This window comes from Elephantulus edwardii, unplaced genomic scaffold (genome assembly GCF_000299155.1).
Source record: "Elephantulus edwardii isolate Elephantulus edwardi_28Jun2011 unplaced genomic scaffold, EleEdw1.0 scaffold00042, whole genome shotgun sequence".
Lineage (NCBI taxonomy): Eukaryota > Metazoa > Chordata > Mammalia > Macroscelidea > Macroscelididae > Elephantulus > Elephantulus edwardii.
Window position 1 is genome coordinate 9,181,460 of NW_006399792.1, and position 17,600 is coordinate 9,199,059.

Genomic DNA, 17,600 nt, shown 5'->3' on the forward strand with positions numbered 1-17,600 from the left:
CACGAGGTCAGCACACCTCTGGGCTACCCCGGGCGTGGCACGAGGTCAGCACACCTCTGGGCTACCCCGAGCGTGTCACGAGGTCAGCACAGTGGTGGCAGGAAGTGCACCCACATGTGAGGAGAGAATGGGTCTCCGGGGGCCTGACAAGTACCCATCTCTGCCGCTCCAGCTATGGCAAGAGACTATTAATGCCTACATCATAGAGGTGCAGGTTGAGTTAATTAAGGTTCGTTAAGTGCTTAGTGGGTGAAGATTGTCCATTAAGCTAGTAAGTTGGAAACTAAGAGAAGTTTAAGACACCACTGAATAATTGTGCCTTATCTGGGCAAGGAAGTTAGCCAAGAGGAAATGATGGTATGAATGATACTTGGAAGAGTGAAACTAGCCAGAGCTGGGGAAGACTACAGTAGGTAGAGGGGACAGAGATAGTATGATGCAGCAGAGTAACAAGAAATTCATTGTAGCTATAATTGTACAGATGTATATGTCCAATTTTGAGGTGATAATCTTTTAACTCTAATATGTGCAACCAGTGCAGCAAAGCTAGATTGTTGTTGTTATTGTTAGATGCCATCAAGTAGAGTATGACTCATAACGGCTCTATGAACAGCAGAAACTTGTCCTATCCTGTGTCATCTTCCTGACACTAAAGCCCATTGCATCGGTCACCATATCAATCCATCTGGTTAAGGATCTTCTCCTTCACCCAACCTCCAAGCCATAGTCTTTGCAATTACTTGCTATGCATTGGAGAGCTGGACAATAACTAAGGATGATAGAAGAATCAATGTCTTTGAGTTCTGATGGTGGAGAAGAGTATTGAATATACCATGGAGTGCCAAGAGAACAAACAGGTCTATCCTGGAGAGGATAAAAGCAGGCAGCTCCTTGGAGGCAAGGATTTTGAAACTCTGTCTCACATACTCATGCTTGGAAGGGAAGAGGGACAGTGCAAGAGAGGAAGACCCTGGATGAGATGGATTGACTGGAGTAATGAGGGTAGGTGTGTCAGAGACAATAAGGTTGGCTCAGGTTAGAACAGGGTCCAGAGCTGTTGTTGGACATAGGGTCACTATGAATAGCAAGCAACTCGATGGCATGTAACAACAACAAATAACAGTTTACTTATCTCCTGTGATCTTCTGGTAGACTGAATGAACAACGTGAATGAGAAACCACACAATCAGAGTTTAAGAACTGAGTCTGAAGCCTGGATACACTGTGTACAACCAGTGTGGCCTTGGGTAAAATCTTTTGGTCTTTTGAGACTTTAGTCTTCACTCATGCAAAAAGAGGGTATAAAAATACCTCAAAGGGCTGTGAAAATACCCTGAGAAAAAGGGCTATACGTGGGAAAGTGTTAATATGCTGATGAATTAGAAATTTCTGCTTTCTTTACTACCTCTTTAGATATTCCCAAACTCTAGACTAGAATATACAGCTGTACACCCCATAACTCCACTTAGATCTTTAAGGAGAAACTTAAACCTGACATGTCTACACCTGAGCTCTTTATATGACTTTCCAAACCAGATCCTCCTCTGTAATTCCCCAGAGCAGCGTGTGGCATCTCCCTCTTTGCTTTTATCCTTTACTCTTCCCTTTCTCTCTGACGTCCAATCTTTCTCTCCAATGTCTAGTCTTTCTCTCCAACATTCAACAAGTCCTGTCACTTTACTTTCAAAATATACTCACAATTTGACCACTTCTCCTCTTCACCGTCATCCTTTCTTGACTGGAATTGCAGCAACTTCCTTACTGGTCTCCCTGCTCTGCTCTCCTCTGCAGTCAGTTCTCAGAAATAACACTCAGAATGATCTTACTAAAATCTAAATCAGATCATATTCCTTCTTTGCCCTTAAACCTCCAAAATGCTTTGTCTTACTAAGAGTAAAGATCAAAACCAAGACCTTCCATGACTTTAGAGCTATTTTTTCCTACCACTTCATCTTTTATATGTCCCTCCTCACCCATCTGCTTTAGCTCAACTCCCTGCTCTTCTGTGAATGGACCAAGCACCCTCTTGTCTGAGGGCCTGTATCTTTACATTTCCTTCTGTCTGGCATCCTCTGCTGCATGGAAGGGAAGGGTCCCCTCACGCTGTCATCAGGTTAGAATGACTCACAGCTGACCTTCCGTTGGTTTCCAAAGCTGCTAATCATGTGGGAGGAGGTTGCCCATCTTTCTCCTAAAGAGCTGATGTTTGATTTGAACCACTAGAGAGGTGTGACCTTTCGGTTGGCGGCACAACTCCCTAGGCCACCAGGGTTCCCTTGACAGCCTATTTACAACTTCAGAATATGCTTTTAGCAGTTCCTATCCCCTTCTCGTCTTTATTTTATTCTTCTCAGCATTTACCACTCAGAGTCAAAGTTATTAACGTGGAGTGGGAGGTAACTGACACATAGCTGACCCTCCAGCAGGTTTCCAGAGCCTCTAAATAGAACGGGAGGTGACTGCTCATCTTATTCGTAAGGAGCAACTGGTGAATTTGAGTAAAATGCCTTTGGGCTGGCAATTTTTTACCCACTAGGCCACCTGAGTCGCAAACGACTCGACGGCACATAACAACAACAACAACAACAAGGCCACCTATTTACCTAGACTCCCTATTTACCAGTGTTGTTGCTGTTGTTGTGTACTGTTCAATCTGAACTAGACAATAGCTAGTGAGTTTGGAAAGAGATTGCCTTTCCCTCTCCCACAGAGCAGCTGGTAGATTTGAACCATGAGCCTTTGGATTACAGCACAGCTTCATACCACTAGGCCACCAGAGTTTCCTGTTTACCAATAGCATAAGTCTATATTTTCTTGTGTTCTTTATTGTCTGTCTTCCTTGCCACAATAAAAGCTTCACAAGGGCAGAATTTTGGTCTGTTTTATTCCTTTTATATCCCCAGTGTCAAAGCAGTACCCGGCATCTGGTCAACACTCAGTAAATTTGTTAGTATCTGCATTTTACAGAAGAGAAACCAAAGGCTCAGTGAGATTAAATAATGTGCTCACAGTCGCACAGCTGGGAAGTGGCAGTGCTGGGTAGTTAAATGTTCTGCGATGTTTTACAACATAAAAACCAGTTTAGCAAAAAGATAAGGAGCATCATCAATGGCCCCTTCCCAGCAACCAGTTGAGGAAAGGAAATCTTTTCAATGAAGAAGGATTCGGTGTGAGGAAAGTAATGTGACGTGAGGAGAGCTGGTAGAATTGCTCTGTGGATGCTTGGCTCAGCATTGAGATTGGAATGTTGTTCCTACGCAAGGAAGCAGGGGAGCAATCACGCTTGTTCAGAGGCTTGAAGGCTAGTGACTGTAATTAAATGGAGACCAGCTGCTTCAGGCTTATGGTGCGAGGGAGGCAGGGGGCTCAGCTACTCAGGAAAAATTTGCTGAGCCTAGAGGTGAGCACTTTTAGCACTTGTCAGCACCAAAACCTCTCCTTGGCAATGTCACGCAGATCCACCATGGCCTCCCCCAAATTCCTTCTTTGTTTATCCATTCCACTGAAGACACAAGCAGTACTCCTCAATAAATTACCAGGAAAAACACTCAGAAAGCAACCTTGTAATTAGATCTGCTAAAAAACCTTTGTGCCAATGAGGACAGTGATTCTTCTTCTTTTTTCTTTTTTCCAAGAACATCTTTTTTGAGGAAGAGGAAACAGGAAAATTTGGACAGTGGTTGTCCAAGGAAGTGAAGGGAGGCCTCTGCGTTACACTTGGGACACCACTGGCTCTGTCCCTCCATCACCTGGAGATGAGGCAGGCAGGCAGGTCTCTCCACTAAATAGGAGAGAGGGAGAAGGCAGGACAGGGCATAGGTCCTGCAGGCTGTGAGCAGTCAGAACCGTTATTATTGATAAGTGACTTCAAGTTGATTCTTCTTCTGTCATCCTCCTCAGCAGCCAAATACTTGACTATGTGCAAGATGTTAACAATTTCATCTCACTCAGATCCACAATCAGTATCTTTGGCAGCAGCAGTCAAGAAATCAAAAGATAGGTTTCATTGTGAAAATCTGATGTCAAGGATCTCTCCAGAGTGCTAAAGGGCAACAATACCAGTCTAAAGGCTAAGGCATGCCTAACCCAAGCCGTGGTCCTCTCACTTGCTTGCTGTGCATCTGAGAGCTGGAAGGTGACTAAGGATGACAGAAGAAGAATCAATGCCTTTGAACTATAGTGCTGGAGAAGAGTATTGAACATTCCGTGGACTGCCAAGAGAAGATCTGTCCTGGAGAGGTGAAACAAGGTTACTCCCTGGAGGCAAAGATTTTGAAACTATCTTACATACTTTGGGCATGTTGTGAGGAGGGACGAGTCCTTGGAGAAGGACATCATGCTTGGACAGGTGGAAGGTCAGCACAAGAGAGGAACACCCTGGGTGAAATTGATTGACACAGTGACTGTCGAAATGGGGTAGGTGTCTCAGAGATGGTGAAGTTGGTTCAGGATAGTGCAAGAGGTGTTGTCCTTGGGGTGGCTATGAATCATAGTTGGCGCGATGCCATGGAACATGAAGAAGGCTCCACCATATAGTAGCAGTTGCTCTGTAAAAATGTTTGTTGGGCAGATACACCTAGAAATCAAACTATTGATGTTTACTTTTTAAAACATTGTGGTGTATATATCTCAAAGCATTTGCCATTCCAACTTTTTTTAACATGTAAAATTAGTGACATTGCATCCAACACGGTACAGCCATTACCACTGTTCATTTCCAATGTGTCTGCTACCCTTAAAATTTCAGTTTCCCCTAAGCCAATGAGTCCACTTCTCTCTCCCCCTTATTTCTTTTTTTATTATTCATTTTAATGAAAGTTTACAAAGATTTTGGATTTCCATTCATTCATTATTGTACTTTTCTCCCTACCTACGCCTCCCCACCCCTTTGAAAAGTAAAAGAAAAAAAATCTTTCATTGTTATATAATCTCTCTCCCCAAGTCCACTCCACTATGAAGGCTTCTTTCTGGACTCCTGCCATGATAATAATAACTAATCACATATCCCTTTAAAACAATTCTCTCGTCTGTTGCAATGCAGTATACATTATTTATTCCCTCTTTCTCAGTCTCCCCCCAACCCTGATGTCAGTCCTGTTTTCCAACAGTAGCACTATGCAGCATTTGTCCTTTTGTGACTGAGATATTTCATTCAGTATAATGTCCTCCAGGGTCACCCATTTTGTATATTATTTCATGAGTTCTTTGTTTTTCAATGCAGCATAGTATTCCATTGCATGAATATACCACAGCTTCTCAATCCATTTGTTTGTTGATGGGCACTTCGGTTGTTTCTAACTCTTTGCTATTGTGAACAAAGCCGCGATAAACATGAGTGTGCATATAACACATGAAGAAATGTTCAAAATCCCTAGCTCTTAGGCTCTTAGAGAGATGCAGATCAAAACAACTATGAGATATCATCTCACCCCAGTAAGAATAGGAAAATTTAACAAAACAGCAAACAATAAATGCTGGCAAGGTTGTGGAAAACTGGAACCCTTATTCACTGTTGCTGGCAGTGTAAAATGGTGCAACCACTATGGAAGGCAGTATGGTGCTTTCTCAAAAAGTTGGAAGTAGAAATACCATTTGACCCAGCAATTCCACTACTTGGAATATACCCTAAAGAAATCATAACCACCACCCAAACAGATATATGAACATCCCTTCCCATTTTTTAAAGTTATTTTTTAACTTTTATTAATGATTTTTTGAAATGCAACATATATATTTGTTACAGCATATTCTTTCCATTTAATTTTTCCATTCCTTCATTTTTGCACATTTTCCTCCTTGCCCACCCCTCCCCCATTCGTTTTTCTCTTTGAAAAGAAAAAAGAATTCTTTCATTGTTATACAACCCCCCCTTAAGTCCACTTTCCACTTGAGTATGCATTTCTTTTTCTGTAATCTTGGGAATGGAATAACCTGATAACCTTAATAGCCACTTAACAATAAACTTGGATCTGTATAAATGTGCATATTTTGGATATTTCACACAGGTCTACTTTTTAACAGTTACATTTCTCCATGAGCATGTCTTTTCCTATATTTTCCTTATTTTTTAAGCTGATTTGGAATTTAATCTTAAATGGACAGAAAACATCCCCTTTATTTATCCCTTTTACTAAGCTAAATTAATATAGTTCCATGTGCCCATGAACTATGTCCATAGGGTCCCTATGAGTTGTAATCAACTCAACAGCGCCTAACAATAGCAACAGCTTGAGCCTGAAAACTATTTAAGACATACTGATCGATGGGCTGAAATCTCTTGCAGGTTTCGGCTTGGTGACTTGTAGGAGAATGCAGCTGTCAGGCACATAGTTTTGACCAGCACAGTGTTGATTAGTTTATGTCGAAATTCCTCTCATTTGTGCTGCTGGCCCTACCACTTACTTATGATAGCTTCATGCGCTTACGTGTTCTCAGATTTGTGTTTACTGCCTGCCCTTGTGGGGTGTTTGCGTTTGTGACCCCTGGGCCAGGAGACACACGGGAGTACTTCTTGTATTACTGATAAAGAATTGAAGGAGCTGGCTGATACTACCCTGTCCTTCCTTTTCTTCCAGCCTCTTCCTGTAGCTCGCTCAGCCACAACAGAAGGGCGCGGCGCTCAGGGTAACACAGTGTCTTGCTTTGCAGGTACTATAAGATCAGCGTGGTGCTCATGTGCTTCATGGTCCCCACACTGGTGCCCTGGTACCTCTGGGGAGAAAGCCTGTGGAATTCCTACTTCTTGGCCTCTATCCTCCGTTATACTATTTCGCTCAACGTCACCTGGCTGGTCAACAGTGCTGCTCACATGTATGGAAATCGGCCCTATGACAAGCACATCAGTCCTCGGCAGAACCCGTTCGTTACCCTGGGTGCCATTGGTGAGTATGGTGTTGGGAGAGAATGGAGAGATTAGGAGCTGAGGTTTTCTTGGCTTCTGCATTGTTTTATGGAATCTATAAAGAGAAGTAATGAGGGAACTTGATCCATGGAGTTAGAATCAAGGATCTTGGACACGTCACTCGATCTGATTCAGTTTTCACATCTGTAAAAAGGAAATAGAAATGCCTATTTAAAGAGGAGGTTGCAAGGATTAATTAATATACTATAGATAAACTCTTGTTCCCTAGAGGATTGCAGGGCTTAATTAAGATACTGTAGATAAGCTCTTTGTTACCTAGAGGATGACCAATAACTAGTAACCTGTTTCTCTTGGGTTGGTCCCTCAGTGGTTCAAACTGTTAAAACTTGTCTCTTAATCAGAAGGTTGGTAGTTCCCATCTACCTAGAGGTGCTTCAAAAGAAGTAGTTATGAAAAACAGTCCCTGAAAATGGAGTTGTCATGGATGACCAATAGGTAGTAGTTCTTTTTCCCCCTAAGGAGTCCTCATGGCATAATGTGTGATGTGTCAAATTGTCAATCAAAAGGTTGGCAGTTCAAATCCACTAGTGGATCCTTGGGAGAAAGATGAGCATTCTCCTCCCAACAAAATTTACAGCCTCGGAAATGTGATGGAGTTTTGATATGAGCCAAGATTTTTTGGCCATAAACTCAAACTCATTGCTATTGAACCAGAACTAACTCATAGTTGACCCTCTAGCTGTTTCCAGGGGCCATAAATTCCACAGGATATGATTGCTCATCTTTCTCCAGAGAAGTGACTGGTGGCTTCAAACCACCATGAAGGTACAGGCCTTTGGGCTAGGAGTGCAATTACCTATGAACTACACCACCATAGTCATGAAATTTTCCCAAAGAAGAAACAGAAGCTAACTTTTCTCTGACCCTTTCATTACTACAACTGTCTGATCATTTGACAGATCTTAGAAATAAAAAAGACTTTCAATGAGAAAGGTGAGGAGATCCAAGACCTTAGCATCACATACTACAAAGTAGGTTAGTGTGATGGGTTTAATTGAGTCTCAGTTCCCCCACTGGACAAGTTATCTAGCTTCTTAGGGCCGTATGTCCTCGTCTGTAAACTGGGGACACTAGTAGAACCTACCTCCTCTTCTTAGTACTATCAAATTGGAACCAACTCAGCTGACCTTCTGTGGTTTTTCAGAGGCAATAAATAACTCGTGCAGGAGGAGATTGCCCTTAAAGAAGATACTGAAGACCCTCATTTACGAGATTATTTTGAGCAGTAAACACATCTTTCTCCTGTGGCTCCACTCGCTCGCTGCTCCATGGAAGAAAGATGGGCAATCTCCTCCCATGCAAGTTACTGCCTCTGAAAACCACTGGAGGCTTAGCTAAGGGCTGCTCAGTTCCAACTCGACGGTAAATAACAACCACCACCACCTCGCCATGGAGCCTTTGGAGACTTAGATGAGTTAATACATAGTGTTTGTAGCTGTGCTTAGCACACATAAACTTTCTTCCCCCCAATATGAAATCATTTCTTGATTACACATAATAATGGATGATACACAAATTTCAATCCCATTTATAATTTTATCTGGTTTTTGTTGCATACCTTCAAGTCAGAACCAACCCATAGCTGACACCCTCCCCCTCACCGCCCCCCAGCCTCTGGTGAGTTTTCAGAGGCAATTAATCACTGGAGGAGACTGCCTGTCCTTCTGTGGAACAGCTGGTGGCCTTGAACCGTGTGCTTTTGGGATTGCAGCTCAGCTTCTTGCTACTATTCAATTTAGATATAGTGCTTGGAATGTGCCAACAACCATTTTTATAACCAAATAAATGAGTTAAACTTTGCTTGGGTGACCATTTTCAATGGTGAACTCCAGCCCACAAAACATTAGCTGTTAGTTCAACTACGCCAAAGTTTCTGTAGACAATGGCTTCTTTGTCCCCAAGCATTCTAGTATTGAAAATTTTGGCTGAAACCTGGCATTGCCCTGAAGGAATTCTTCAACACTGTCAGATTATTTATCAAGATGGCTTCAGAGTAGACTAACTGTACACAGCATATGTTAAAAAAGGATATTTATTCAGTGTCATGATCAGACATTTAGCAATCAACAGCATAGGTGCAAAAAAAAATCTACATCAAGACCCTTTTGTTTTCAGAATGCTTTATATTTTCCACAGAACAGAAACTAAAATAACCTGTTATACAATTAGTCACAAATACAGTGCTCAAGGGTTTTTTGCCCCATACACATGAGCATTGTTTAAAACATGTCTTCTTTGTAGCAGCTAGGCCCTGCCACCACTGTGCCTGGATGAGTTCACAAATCTGTTGGAACCTGTAGCTTCTCTGACTCTCCACTCCTGCTAAGCTTTGTTTCCTGGCAGTTATAAAACCATCTGCCACTTCCATAGCTACTGCTGCTGCTGCTTGAATTACTATAGCTACTTTGGTTTTGTGGTTTGGCAAAATATTGACCTCCACCACCATTAGGGCCAGAGCTTCTGTCTCCAAAGTCTCTTCCCTTCATGAATCCAAAATTGGAAGACTGTTGTAACTGCCAAAATTATTGTGTCTTCCACTATTTCCAAAGTTGCTTCTGTCATTACCAAATTCTCTATAATTATCCCCACTGCCTCCTTATCCTTCCCAACCACAGTTGCCACTAAAACAGCCTCATCCACTAAAGTTTCCTCCAAAGTTGTCATTCCCACCAAAACCGCCTCCACCGAAGTTTCCAGAACCACTTCGACCTCCTTGGCTGGAAGAGGTACTGGCTGTCTCTGGCTTTGACAGGGCTTTCCTCCCATTCACAGTTGTGATTATTCACAGTATGGCATTTCTGAATTATATCTACAGAGCCATTATAATCAAAAGTTACAAAACCAAACCCCTGTTCTTGCCACTGCCTCAGTCTGTTATGATTTCAATGACTTCAGTTTTCCTCCAGTGCTCAAAATAATCTTGTAAGTGATGTTCTTCAGTATCTTCCTTAATTCCACCAACAAAGATCTTTTTCACAGTTAAGTGGGTACCTGGTCTTTGAGGATCTTCGCTTGAGACAGCCCTTTTTGGTTCTACACCCTTCCATCCACCTTGTGGGGACTTTTATTAATGGCTGCATTCACCTCTTCCACACTTGAATATATGACAAACCCAAAGCCTCTGTGGAGCACTTGGTATTTGGATCTGTCATGACCACACAATCTGTGGGCATCCCCCAGTGCTCAAAGCGGCTCCCTCAGGCTTTCCAAAGCTCAACCCTCTGATGAGTTCCTGATACAGTTCCTATAGCTGTTCGGGCTTTTTAGGAGTCTCTGAGTTCAACACGAAGGTGGAAGGTGGTGGGAAGAATCAACTTAGCGATGCTTTCTCAGGCAGCGTTCCCCAGCAGAGAGGAGCAAACTCTCACACATGATAACCTTTCAATAATGTTGTTCTTCTTACTAACAGTGTGATCTTGGACAAGTTCCTTGTTTCTGCTGTACTTCCTCATTTATAAAATGTGATAACAATAGCTAACTCAGATGTGTGAGAATTATAGAAGTTAGTATCTGCAAAAGTACTTAGATTGTTAAAATCCACTTAGAGGCCTTTACTTTCATTTTACTTGGACCCACAACCAACACCCATGGTCATGGCAGCCAAGAAATCAAAAGATGTGTTGCATTGAAGAAGTCTGCTGTCATGGACCTCTCCACAGTGTTAAAGAGCAATGATGTCGGCTTAAAGATTAATACATACCTGATCCAAGCCATGGTACTTCCAGTTGCTTCCTATGCATCTGAAGGTTAGACAAAAGAAGAATCAATGCCTTTGAATTGTGTGTTGGCAAAGAGTTATTGAAGATCCCTTGGACTACCACAAGAATAAACAAATCTGCATATTTTCAGAAAGAACCAGTCTGTACAGAAAGACATCATGCTATGAAAGGGAAAGGGTCACTGTAAGCCTAATAACAAACAATAAAAACAACAGCAGAGCCCCCTCAGGAGTTAGGCCTGGAAGTCTGCTTCCAAAAGACAAGAACCTTGAAGATGCTACAGAGCACAATTCCCCTCTGCATATATGGGGTTGTTGTGAATCAAAACAGGCTCAATGGCAATTGATTTTAAAACACTTAAACTTGTGCTTGGCATGCAGTAAGGGATAAAACAGTCTGTTTCTTTCTAGAAGTAGTTCAGGCTCCTTGGCCTGAATTAAGCATTAAGCATGGGGATTTAGCCCAGGAGTGTACTTTCTACTCTTAGATAAAAATAGTCATTTCTGTCACTCAGTGATGTGTTTCTGCCATTACTTTGTTAGGGTCATCCATTTATTAGGATAGTTGCTGTTTATTAGGATCATTGTTATTGAGTCAGTTCATAGCTGACCCTCCAGCAGGTTTCCAAGATGGCAAATTGCATGGGAGGAGACTGTCTATCTTTCTCCCATGAGATTTGAACCATCATAAAAGGGTAGCTTTTGATTAGCAACATAACTCTCTATAGTCTACACAACCAGAACATGAAGATTCGGCAGGGGATGGGAGTGTCCTAAATAGAGTTCTTGTTCACTTAGGTTGCTGGAAATACAAGGTAGGATGAAGACCTAAGTTAGCTATGGAACTTAGCTTATGAGTCAACAAGGAGATTGCTGTTATGCCATTGAGTCAGTCCTAACTCATGGTGGCCTTCTGTCCAAGCAGGGAAATTAGTGCCTTAGACAACAGAAGACAGAATTCCCATCCATTCACCTTTCATTTCCCAGAAAGTCTATAATAAAAGCAGCCACCTCCATTATAAATTCTGAAAGCAGAGTGGACAAGATGGACTGTCACCATCTTACACAGGGACAGGAGAGCCAGGGCAGCTGAGGAACGTGACTGTGACACTGGCACATAAGAGCTAGGTGTTCGTTTTAAGTCTCTTTCTAGGCCAGTGTGAACTTTCAGTCAGCTTGCTTTCCCAACAGTACTTAAAAGACTCTAGATACACCTACCTGTGTGTCAAAGTGGTTATACAGACATTCTTAGAACAATACCTCTTTTTAAAAAGAAGGGATAAAGACTTCCATGAACTATCTAAGAAAAAGGCTAAAAACGATGTGAGTGGAGGTCAGGGTAGGCCAGTCCTAAACTAAAAGGGAAATGTCAGACTTCAGATTGATCCATCTGGTCTTCTCATAGTAGAGAAGAAGTCTTTAGATATATCCTCGAAGAGAAGGGTACAGTTATCAACAGTAGCTTAAGAACAAGGAACCTTCCCAGAAAACCCAGCCCACTGCTGCCAAATTGATTGATTCATCGCAGCCCTAGATGGCATACTAGGATGATGCCACACGATTTCTAAGGCCATAAGTCTTTAAGGAAGCGAACAATTTAAGCACTATGCTGCCAGGGTTCCTCAGGGAGCTTAGGGGGTATTAGATTTAAGCTAACAGTGGTAGAAAAACTGAAGAAAAAAAAAAAGGATAACAAGAATGGTTTCACAACTTGAAGAATGTAATCAGAGTCACTGAATTATACATGTAGAACGTGTTAAATTGGCCTATGTTTGATCATGCTTATTTTCAACACAGTTTTCTTCAAAATTGGAGCAGGGGTTGAGAAGTTATTAAAAAACTTCAACATGAGTTTCTTAGTCCTGGATATATACCCAAGACACGTAATAACACATCCGCACAAAAACATACACATATGCTTACAGCAGTATTATTTATAATGACTAAAAAAAGTAAATACAACCCAAATGTCTGCAATTGATGACTGGATAAATAGTGATGTACTCAGGTAATGGAATAATCCTGAGACATAAAAAGAAAAAAAAATTCTAGTACATACTACAACATGGATAAACATTGTAAACATTATATTAAATGAAAGAAGTCAGTCAAACAGTACCTAATGGTATAGTTCCATTTTATGAAATATCCAAGATAAGCAAATCTGTGAAGGCAGAAACTTATGTTGGATGATTTGTGGTTACTAGGACTGGGATGATATATGGAGAACAGATTGAAACTGGCAGTGACTTCATCTTACTTGAATCCACAATCAATCCCTTTGATACCAGCAGTCAGGAGATCCAGAGATGTCTTGTACTGGGAAAGACTGCAGTCAGGAAACTCTCCAAATTATTGAGGAGTAATGATGTCAGTTTCAGGACTGAGGTGCTCCTGATAGGACAGGTTTCAGATCTAGTATTCATAGGGTCACTATGGGGCATATTTGGTGGCAACTAACAACAGCAACTAGACTGGGAGGTATAGGGGAGTGAACTGACAGCCAAGGAGCATGGTATTCTTTCTTGGAGTAATGAAAATTTTTAAAGATTGATTGTGATGATGGGTGCATAATTCTATGAATGTGCTTGAAGCCACAGGATGATAGCCTTTAAATGAGTGAACTGTATCGTATGCGAACTAGCTCAATATAAACTGTCCAAAAAATATCAAATGAGAAAGCCATAAGGCTTCTCATAAACCCCCCAAAATTGGAGATGAAGGGATTCTCACATATTTCTTCCAAGATTTCCCAGGAAGTTTTCCTTTAATTCCTCCAGGTCACAGAGATGATTTGCCATTTTTTGATGGGTACATTTTATTGTAATTTAAGTGAATATTTGCAGAGCAAATTAGCTTCTCCATTCAAAAACTTACTTTGTGAATTCAGGTACAATCCCACAATATAACAGCATTCTTCCCACTTCGTTTCTGGGTTTCCTATTTCCACTCACCTATCTTTACTTGCCTTTTCCTGCCGTCTGAGCTTTGCTTTAGGGCCACCTCTGTCCTTTTGGTCTCCTGTGGTTGACCATCCTGAAGAGTCTGTTCCTCATGGCTACTGTTGACCACTTTGTAAGGCATGTCTGTTGTTTGGCTGAAAAGTGAGTTCTGGGACTAGACTCACAAAAATGTTTCAAGGGGATCTAAGGGTCATAAAGGGATGATTTCTTTTTCTGCACATACATCCCTATGATTACCTTTTATTGGCCATTTAACATTTATCTTAAGTACAGCTCTAAGCTAATGGTATCATACTATAGTTTGTGTAGGAAAAGCTTGTTAAATATGTTAAAACTTTCCCCCAACTGTGTAAAGTTGGTTTAGGTTATCTAGGCAGCCAGTTGACCCTCGGTGGTGCAGTGGTAGAGCTCATGCCTTCCATGTGGGAAACTTATGTTCAATTTTCTGCCAATACATCTCACATGCACCATCCGTCACTGGTGTTTTACATGTTGCTGCAATTGCAGAACAGGGAGCACTGGTGGCCTAGTGAGATGGAGTTGTGCTGCCAACCCAAAGGCAGGCAGTTCAAATCCTTCAACTGCTCTATGGAACAAAGTTGGGTAATCGCCAGTGTGGTTTACAGCCTCTGAAAATCCTCTGGAGGGTCAACTATGAGTCAGTTTCAACTCAACAACAATAAGGTTTAACAGATCTCAGTGCAACTTTCAGACTAAGAAGAAAGGCCCAGTGATTGACCTTTTTTTTTTTATATAGTGATCATGGTTTTATTTTTATCTTTAAATGTTCTGATATATTTATTCAAAATTTTCATTTGTATCTATGATGGAAGATTTTTTTCATTTTAATAATTTTAATGAACATTTACAGAGATTTTGGATTTCCATTCATTCATTGCTGCACTTCTCTCCCTGCCCAGCCCTTCCCCCGCCCCAGTTTGCTCCTTTCTTTTAAAAATAAAAAAAACACTCCCTCCCTGGTACACAATCCCCCTGCACTGCTCCCATCGCCCCAAGAACATTCCACTATGCAACCTTAATTGTGGACTCTTGTGATAACCATAATACCCTATCATACATTGCTTTTAAATTATTCTCTCCCTCATCTGTTTCATGGTTCAGTGCAATATACACAATCTATCCAGTTTTTCTCAGTCTTACCCCAACCCTGATATCAGTCCCATTTTATAGCGGTGGCACCATGTAGTATTTGTCCTTTTGAGACTGAGATATTTCACTCAGCATAATGTCCTCCAGGCTCACCCATTTTGAATAATATTGCATGAGTTCCTTGTTTTTCAGTGCAGCGTAGTATTCCATTGTGTGAATATACCCCAGTTTCTCTAGCCATTCATTTGTTGATGGGCACCTGGGTTGTTTCCAACTCTTTGCTATTGTGAACAAAGCTGTGATAAACATAGGTGTGCATATATCTGCTTGGATGTTAGTTATAGTCTCTTTGAGATATAATTCCCAGTAGTGGAATTGCTGGGTCAAATGGTATCTCTATTTGCAACTTTTTGAGAAAGCGCCATACCACCTTCCACAGTGGTTGCACCAAGTGGTTGACTTTGAAAACCCTTTGGAGTACAATTTGATTATAGGCTCTGACTGTGGATAGCACACAGCTGAGCAGCTTCTCACTCTCCTGTGTATGAGAGTGTTAGCCAGGGCTCAACCTTGGAAGCCAACAATAACTGCCTTCTAAGTTAACACTACTTGAAGTTCAGAAGTAACATTTTTTGCTCTCCTGAATCTTCCATAGGCCCGTCAGGTGAGATTTTCATTAAATGAGTACTTTTTTTTTCTTCACTAGCCTAACATCCTTTATTCAAATGATAGCATGGAACTCTTTCATACACCAAAAGAGCTCCCTTTTGCTGTGAGCTAAAATCTGTTCTGAGGAATGCTGATTCAGAAACCTCCTCTACAAAATACCACTCAATTCATTAATGTACTTAATTGCTTGACTTAGAAATTCAGGCCTGTGACAGAGTATAGTAAGAAAATTCTACTTCAAGTTTTTTGTTTGTTGCCTACATTGATTTCAAATACATCCAAATATATATACTTACTATAGTTTTTTCTCTACTAGTTTATTTACAAAACTCTAATACAAATTCAAACAAATTCTTTCAATTTCCCTCACTCCCCCTACCATCAAATTGTACAACCCAAAGATTAATCCCTCCCTCCCCCTGTACATTCACATCCCTCTGCTTCCAGCCTCTCCTACCTCTCCAGGATCCTTATACTCATTCTACAGTAATGGTTTTATACAATATTTATCCTTGTGGGACTGAGTCAGTTCACTCTGCATAATGCTCTCCAGTCCCTCCCAAGCTAGGTAATAATTTAAAAAGTTATTGCCCCTTCATGCTGCATAGCATTCCATTCTGTGAATGTACCATAATTTCTCAATCCATGTTTTTGTGATGGTGACTAATGCTGCTGTGAACATTGGTTTAAAAAAAAATTGTCAGCCGAAGGAATAATTGAAACGTTGTCACTTTATCTTCCAGGTGAAGGTTTCCACAATTACCATCACACCTTCCCCTACGACTACTCTGCAAGTGAATTTGGCTTAAATTTCAACCCAACCACCTGGTTCATTGACATCATGTGCTGGCTGGGGCTGGCCACTGACAGGAAACGGGCATCCCAGTCCGTAATCAATGCCCGGAGAGCAAGGACTGGAGACGGCAGTATGTGAATTGGAAGCCCTCACCAACATGTCTGCTGTGGGTGCCTCTGTTCATTGCTTTAGTTACTGTAGTTCTCTTGTCTATTGGTTGTGGGAGGGGCTGAAGGGTAGGGAGTGGGGAGGATCTATGTGGTCTGAGAAGTTTTTGTTTCTCTCAAAATAATGTCTAAATATACAAGTATCAGTAAAAAACATTTTTAAGAGTCACTGTAACTATGATTTAACATTAGCATGTGGACATATGGTTTAATTGCTGTAGCTACGCTATGTCAAACATAGTTTGTCCTGTGCTTTTGCGTGATGTTAACCCTGATGGGATGAGGGAATTTAATGTTCTTTCAGAATGATTTAGGAGAGTTTTCTTTTTACCGATTAACTCAGCACTGCTTTTTAAACATAGCATCTGAAGGAGCAGGGAAATGGTAGAAGACAAAAGAGGGGTCTTTGCATAAATTAACTGAAGACTGTTTCTGTTTTGTGACTAGTGTGCAATTATATATTATTTTTACAACTTCAGTAAGAGAGTTGACAACTCTTCAAAATGAGAATACAGGAAATGGCTCTTCTATTTTCTCTGGTTACAGTTTGTTAATGCTCCACAGTCTTTGCTTCAAAAATGGTTTGTTCACTGCCTCGCTAGTTTTATGTCCCAGGCTATTACCTTAGTGGTCCTATAAGTCAGTGCCTGTTTAGGTGTTTGATTTTGTTCTCTTTGCTGTTGTCATTATAAAGATGTATGACTCAGACATGCCAGACATCAAATTAAGTACAAATAATTAAGCTCTCATTTAAATGTTTAGACACCTAATTTGTATTCTAATTGAGCCTAGCCACCGATGCATGCCTTTTAGCTATGTCTGCTAAATAAGCTTATTAATTTTCCACACAAGGCCATCAGATACTTATAACCAACAGTTAGTTAGAACTCAGTGTCTATGACTGTTTTACCTGCATGCAGCCTTCGTTGATTTTTACAGCAAAATATCAAGTGATCATTATGTAGTTTCTGGATTAAAAAAAATTGTGTGTGTTAAGTTGCCTTGTAAAGAGCATGTTGAATTAATGGGGCACCATACCCTTTATGTTAGATGTTAGATCAGAAAGAAAGGTCTTTCAGTGTTGCTTTTGGGGTACTTTGAAGATCGATTTTTCAAGAAAGAGGTGGGATTTAAAAGTAAAATTTAAAACTTGGGAAAAAGAAATGATGCAGTAGGAAATTATCATAATCAAATTCTTCATCCAGCAGGTGTTTAACGGTGTTATTTTGCCATTAATTATGTGTAAACTATGAGT

The 17,600-nt window shown here is 41.0% G+C and overlaps 1 protein-coding gene across 1 annotated transcript in view; it reads left to right on the forward strand.

The window, feature by feature from the left end:
- SCD5 (stearoyl-CoA desaturase 5) overlaps positions 1-16,316 on the forward strand; it is a 292,550-nt gene extending 276,234 nt beyond the window's left edge. Inside the window, exons 4-5 of the mRNA XM_006885329.1 lie at positions 6,649-6,881; positions 16,126-16,316. Coding sequence (XP_006885391.1) covers positions 6,649-6,881; positions 16,126-16,316 — 424 coding nt within the window. The remainder of the gene's footprint in view (positions 1-6,648; positions 6,882-16,125) is intronic.
- Positions 16,317-17,600: the final 1,284 nt, after the last annotated feature.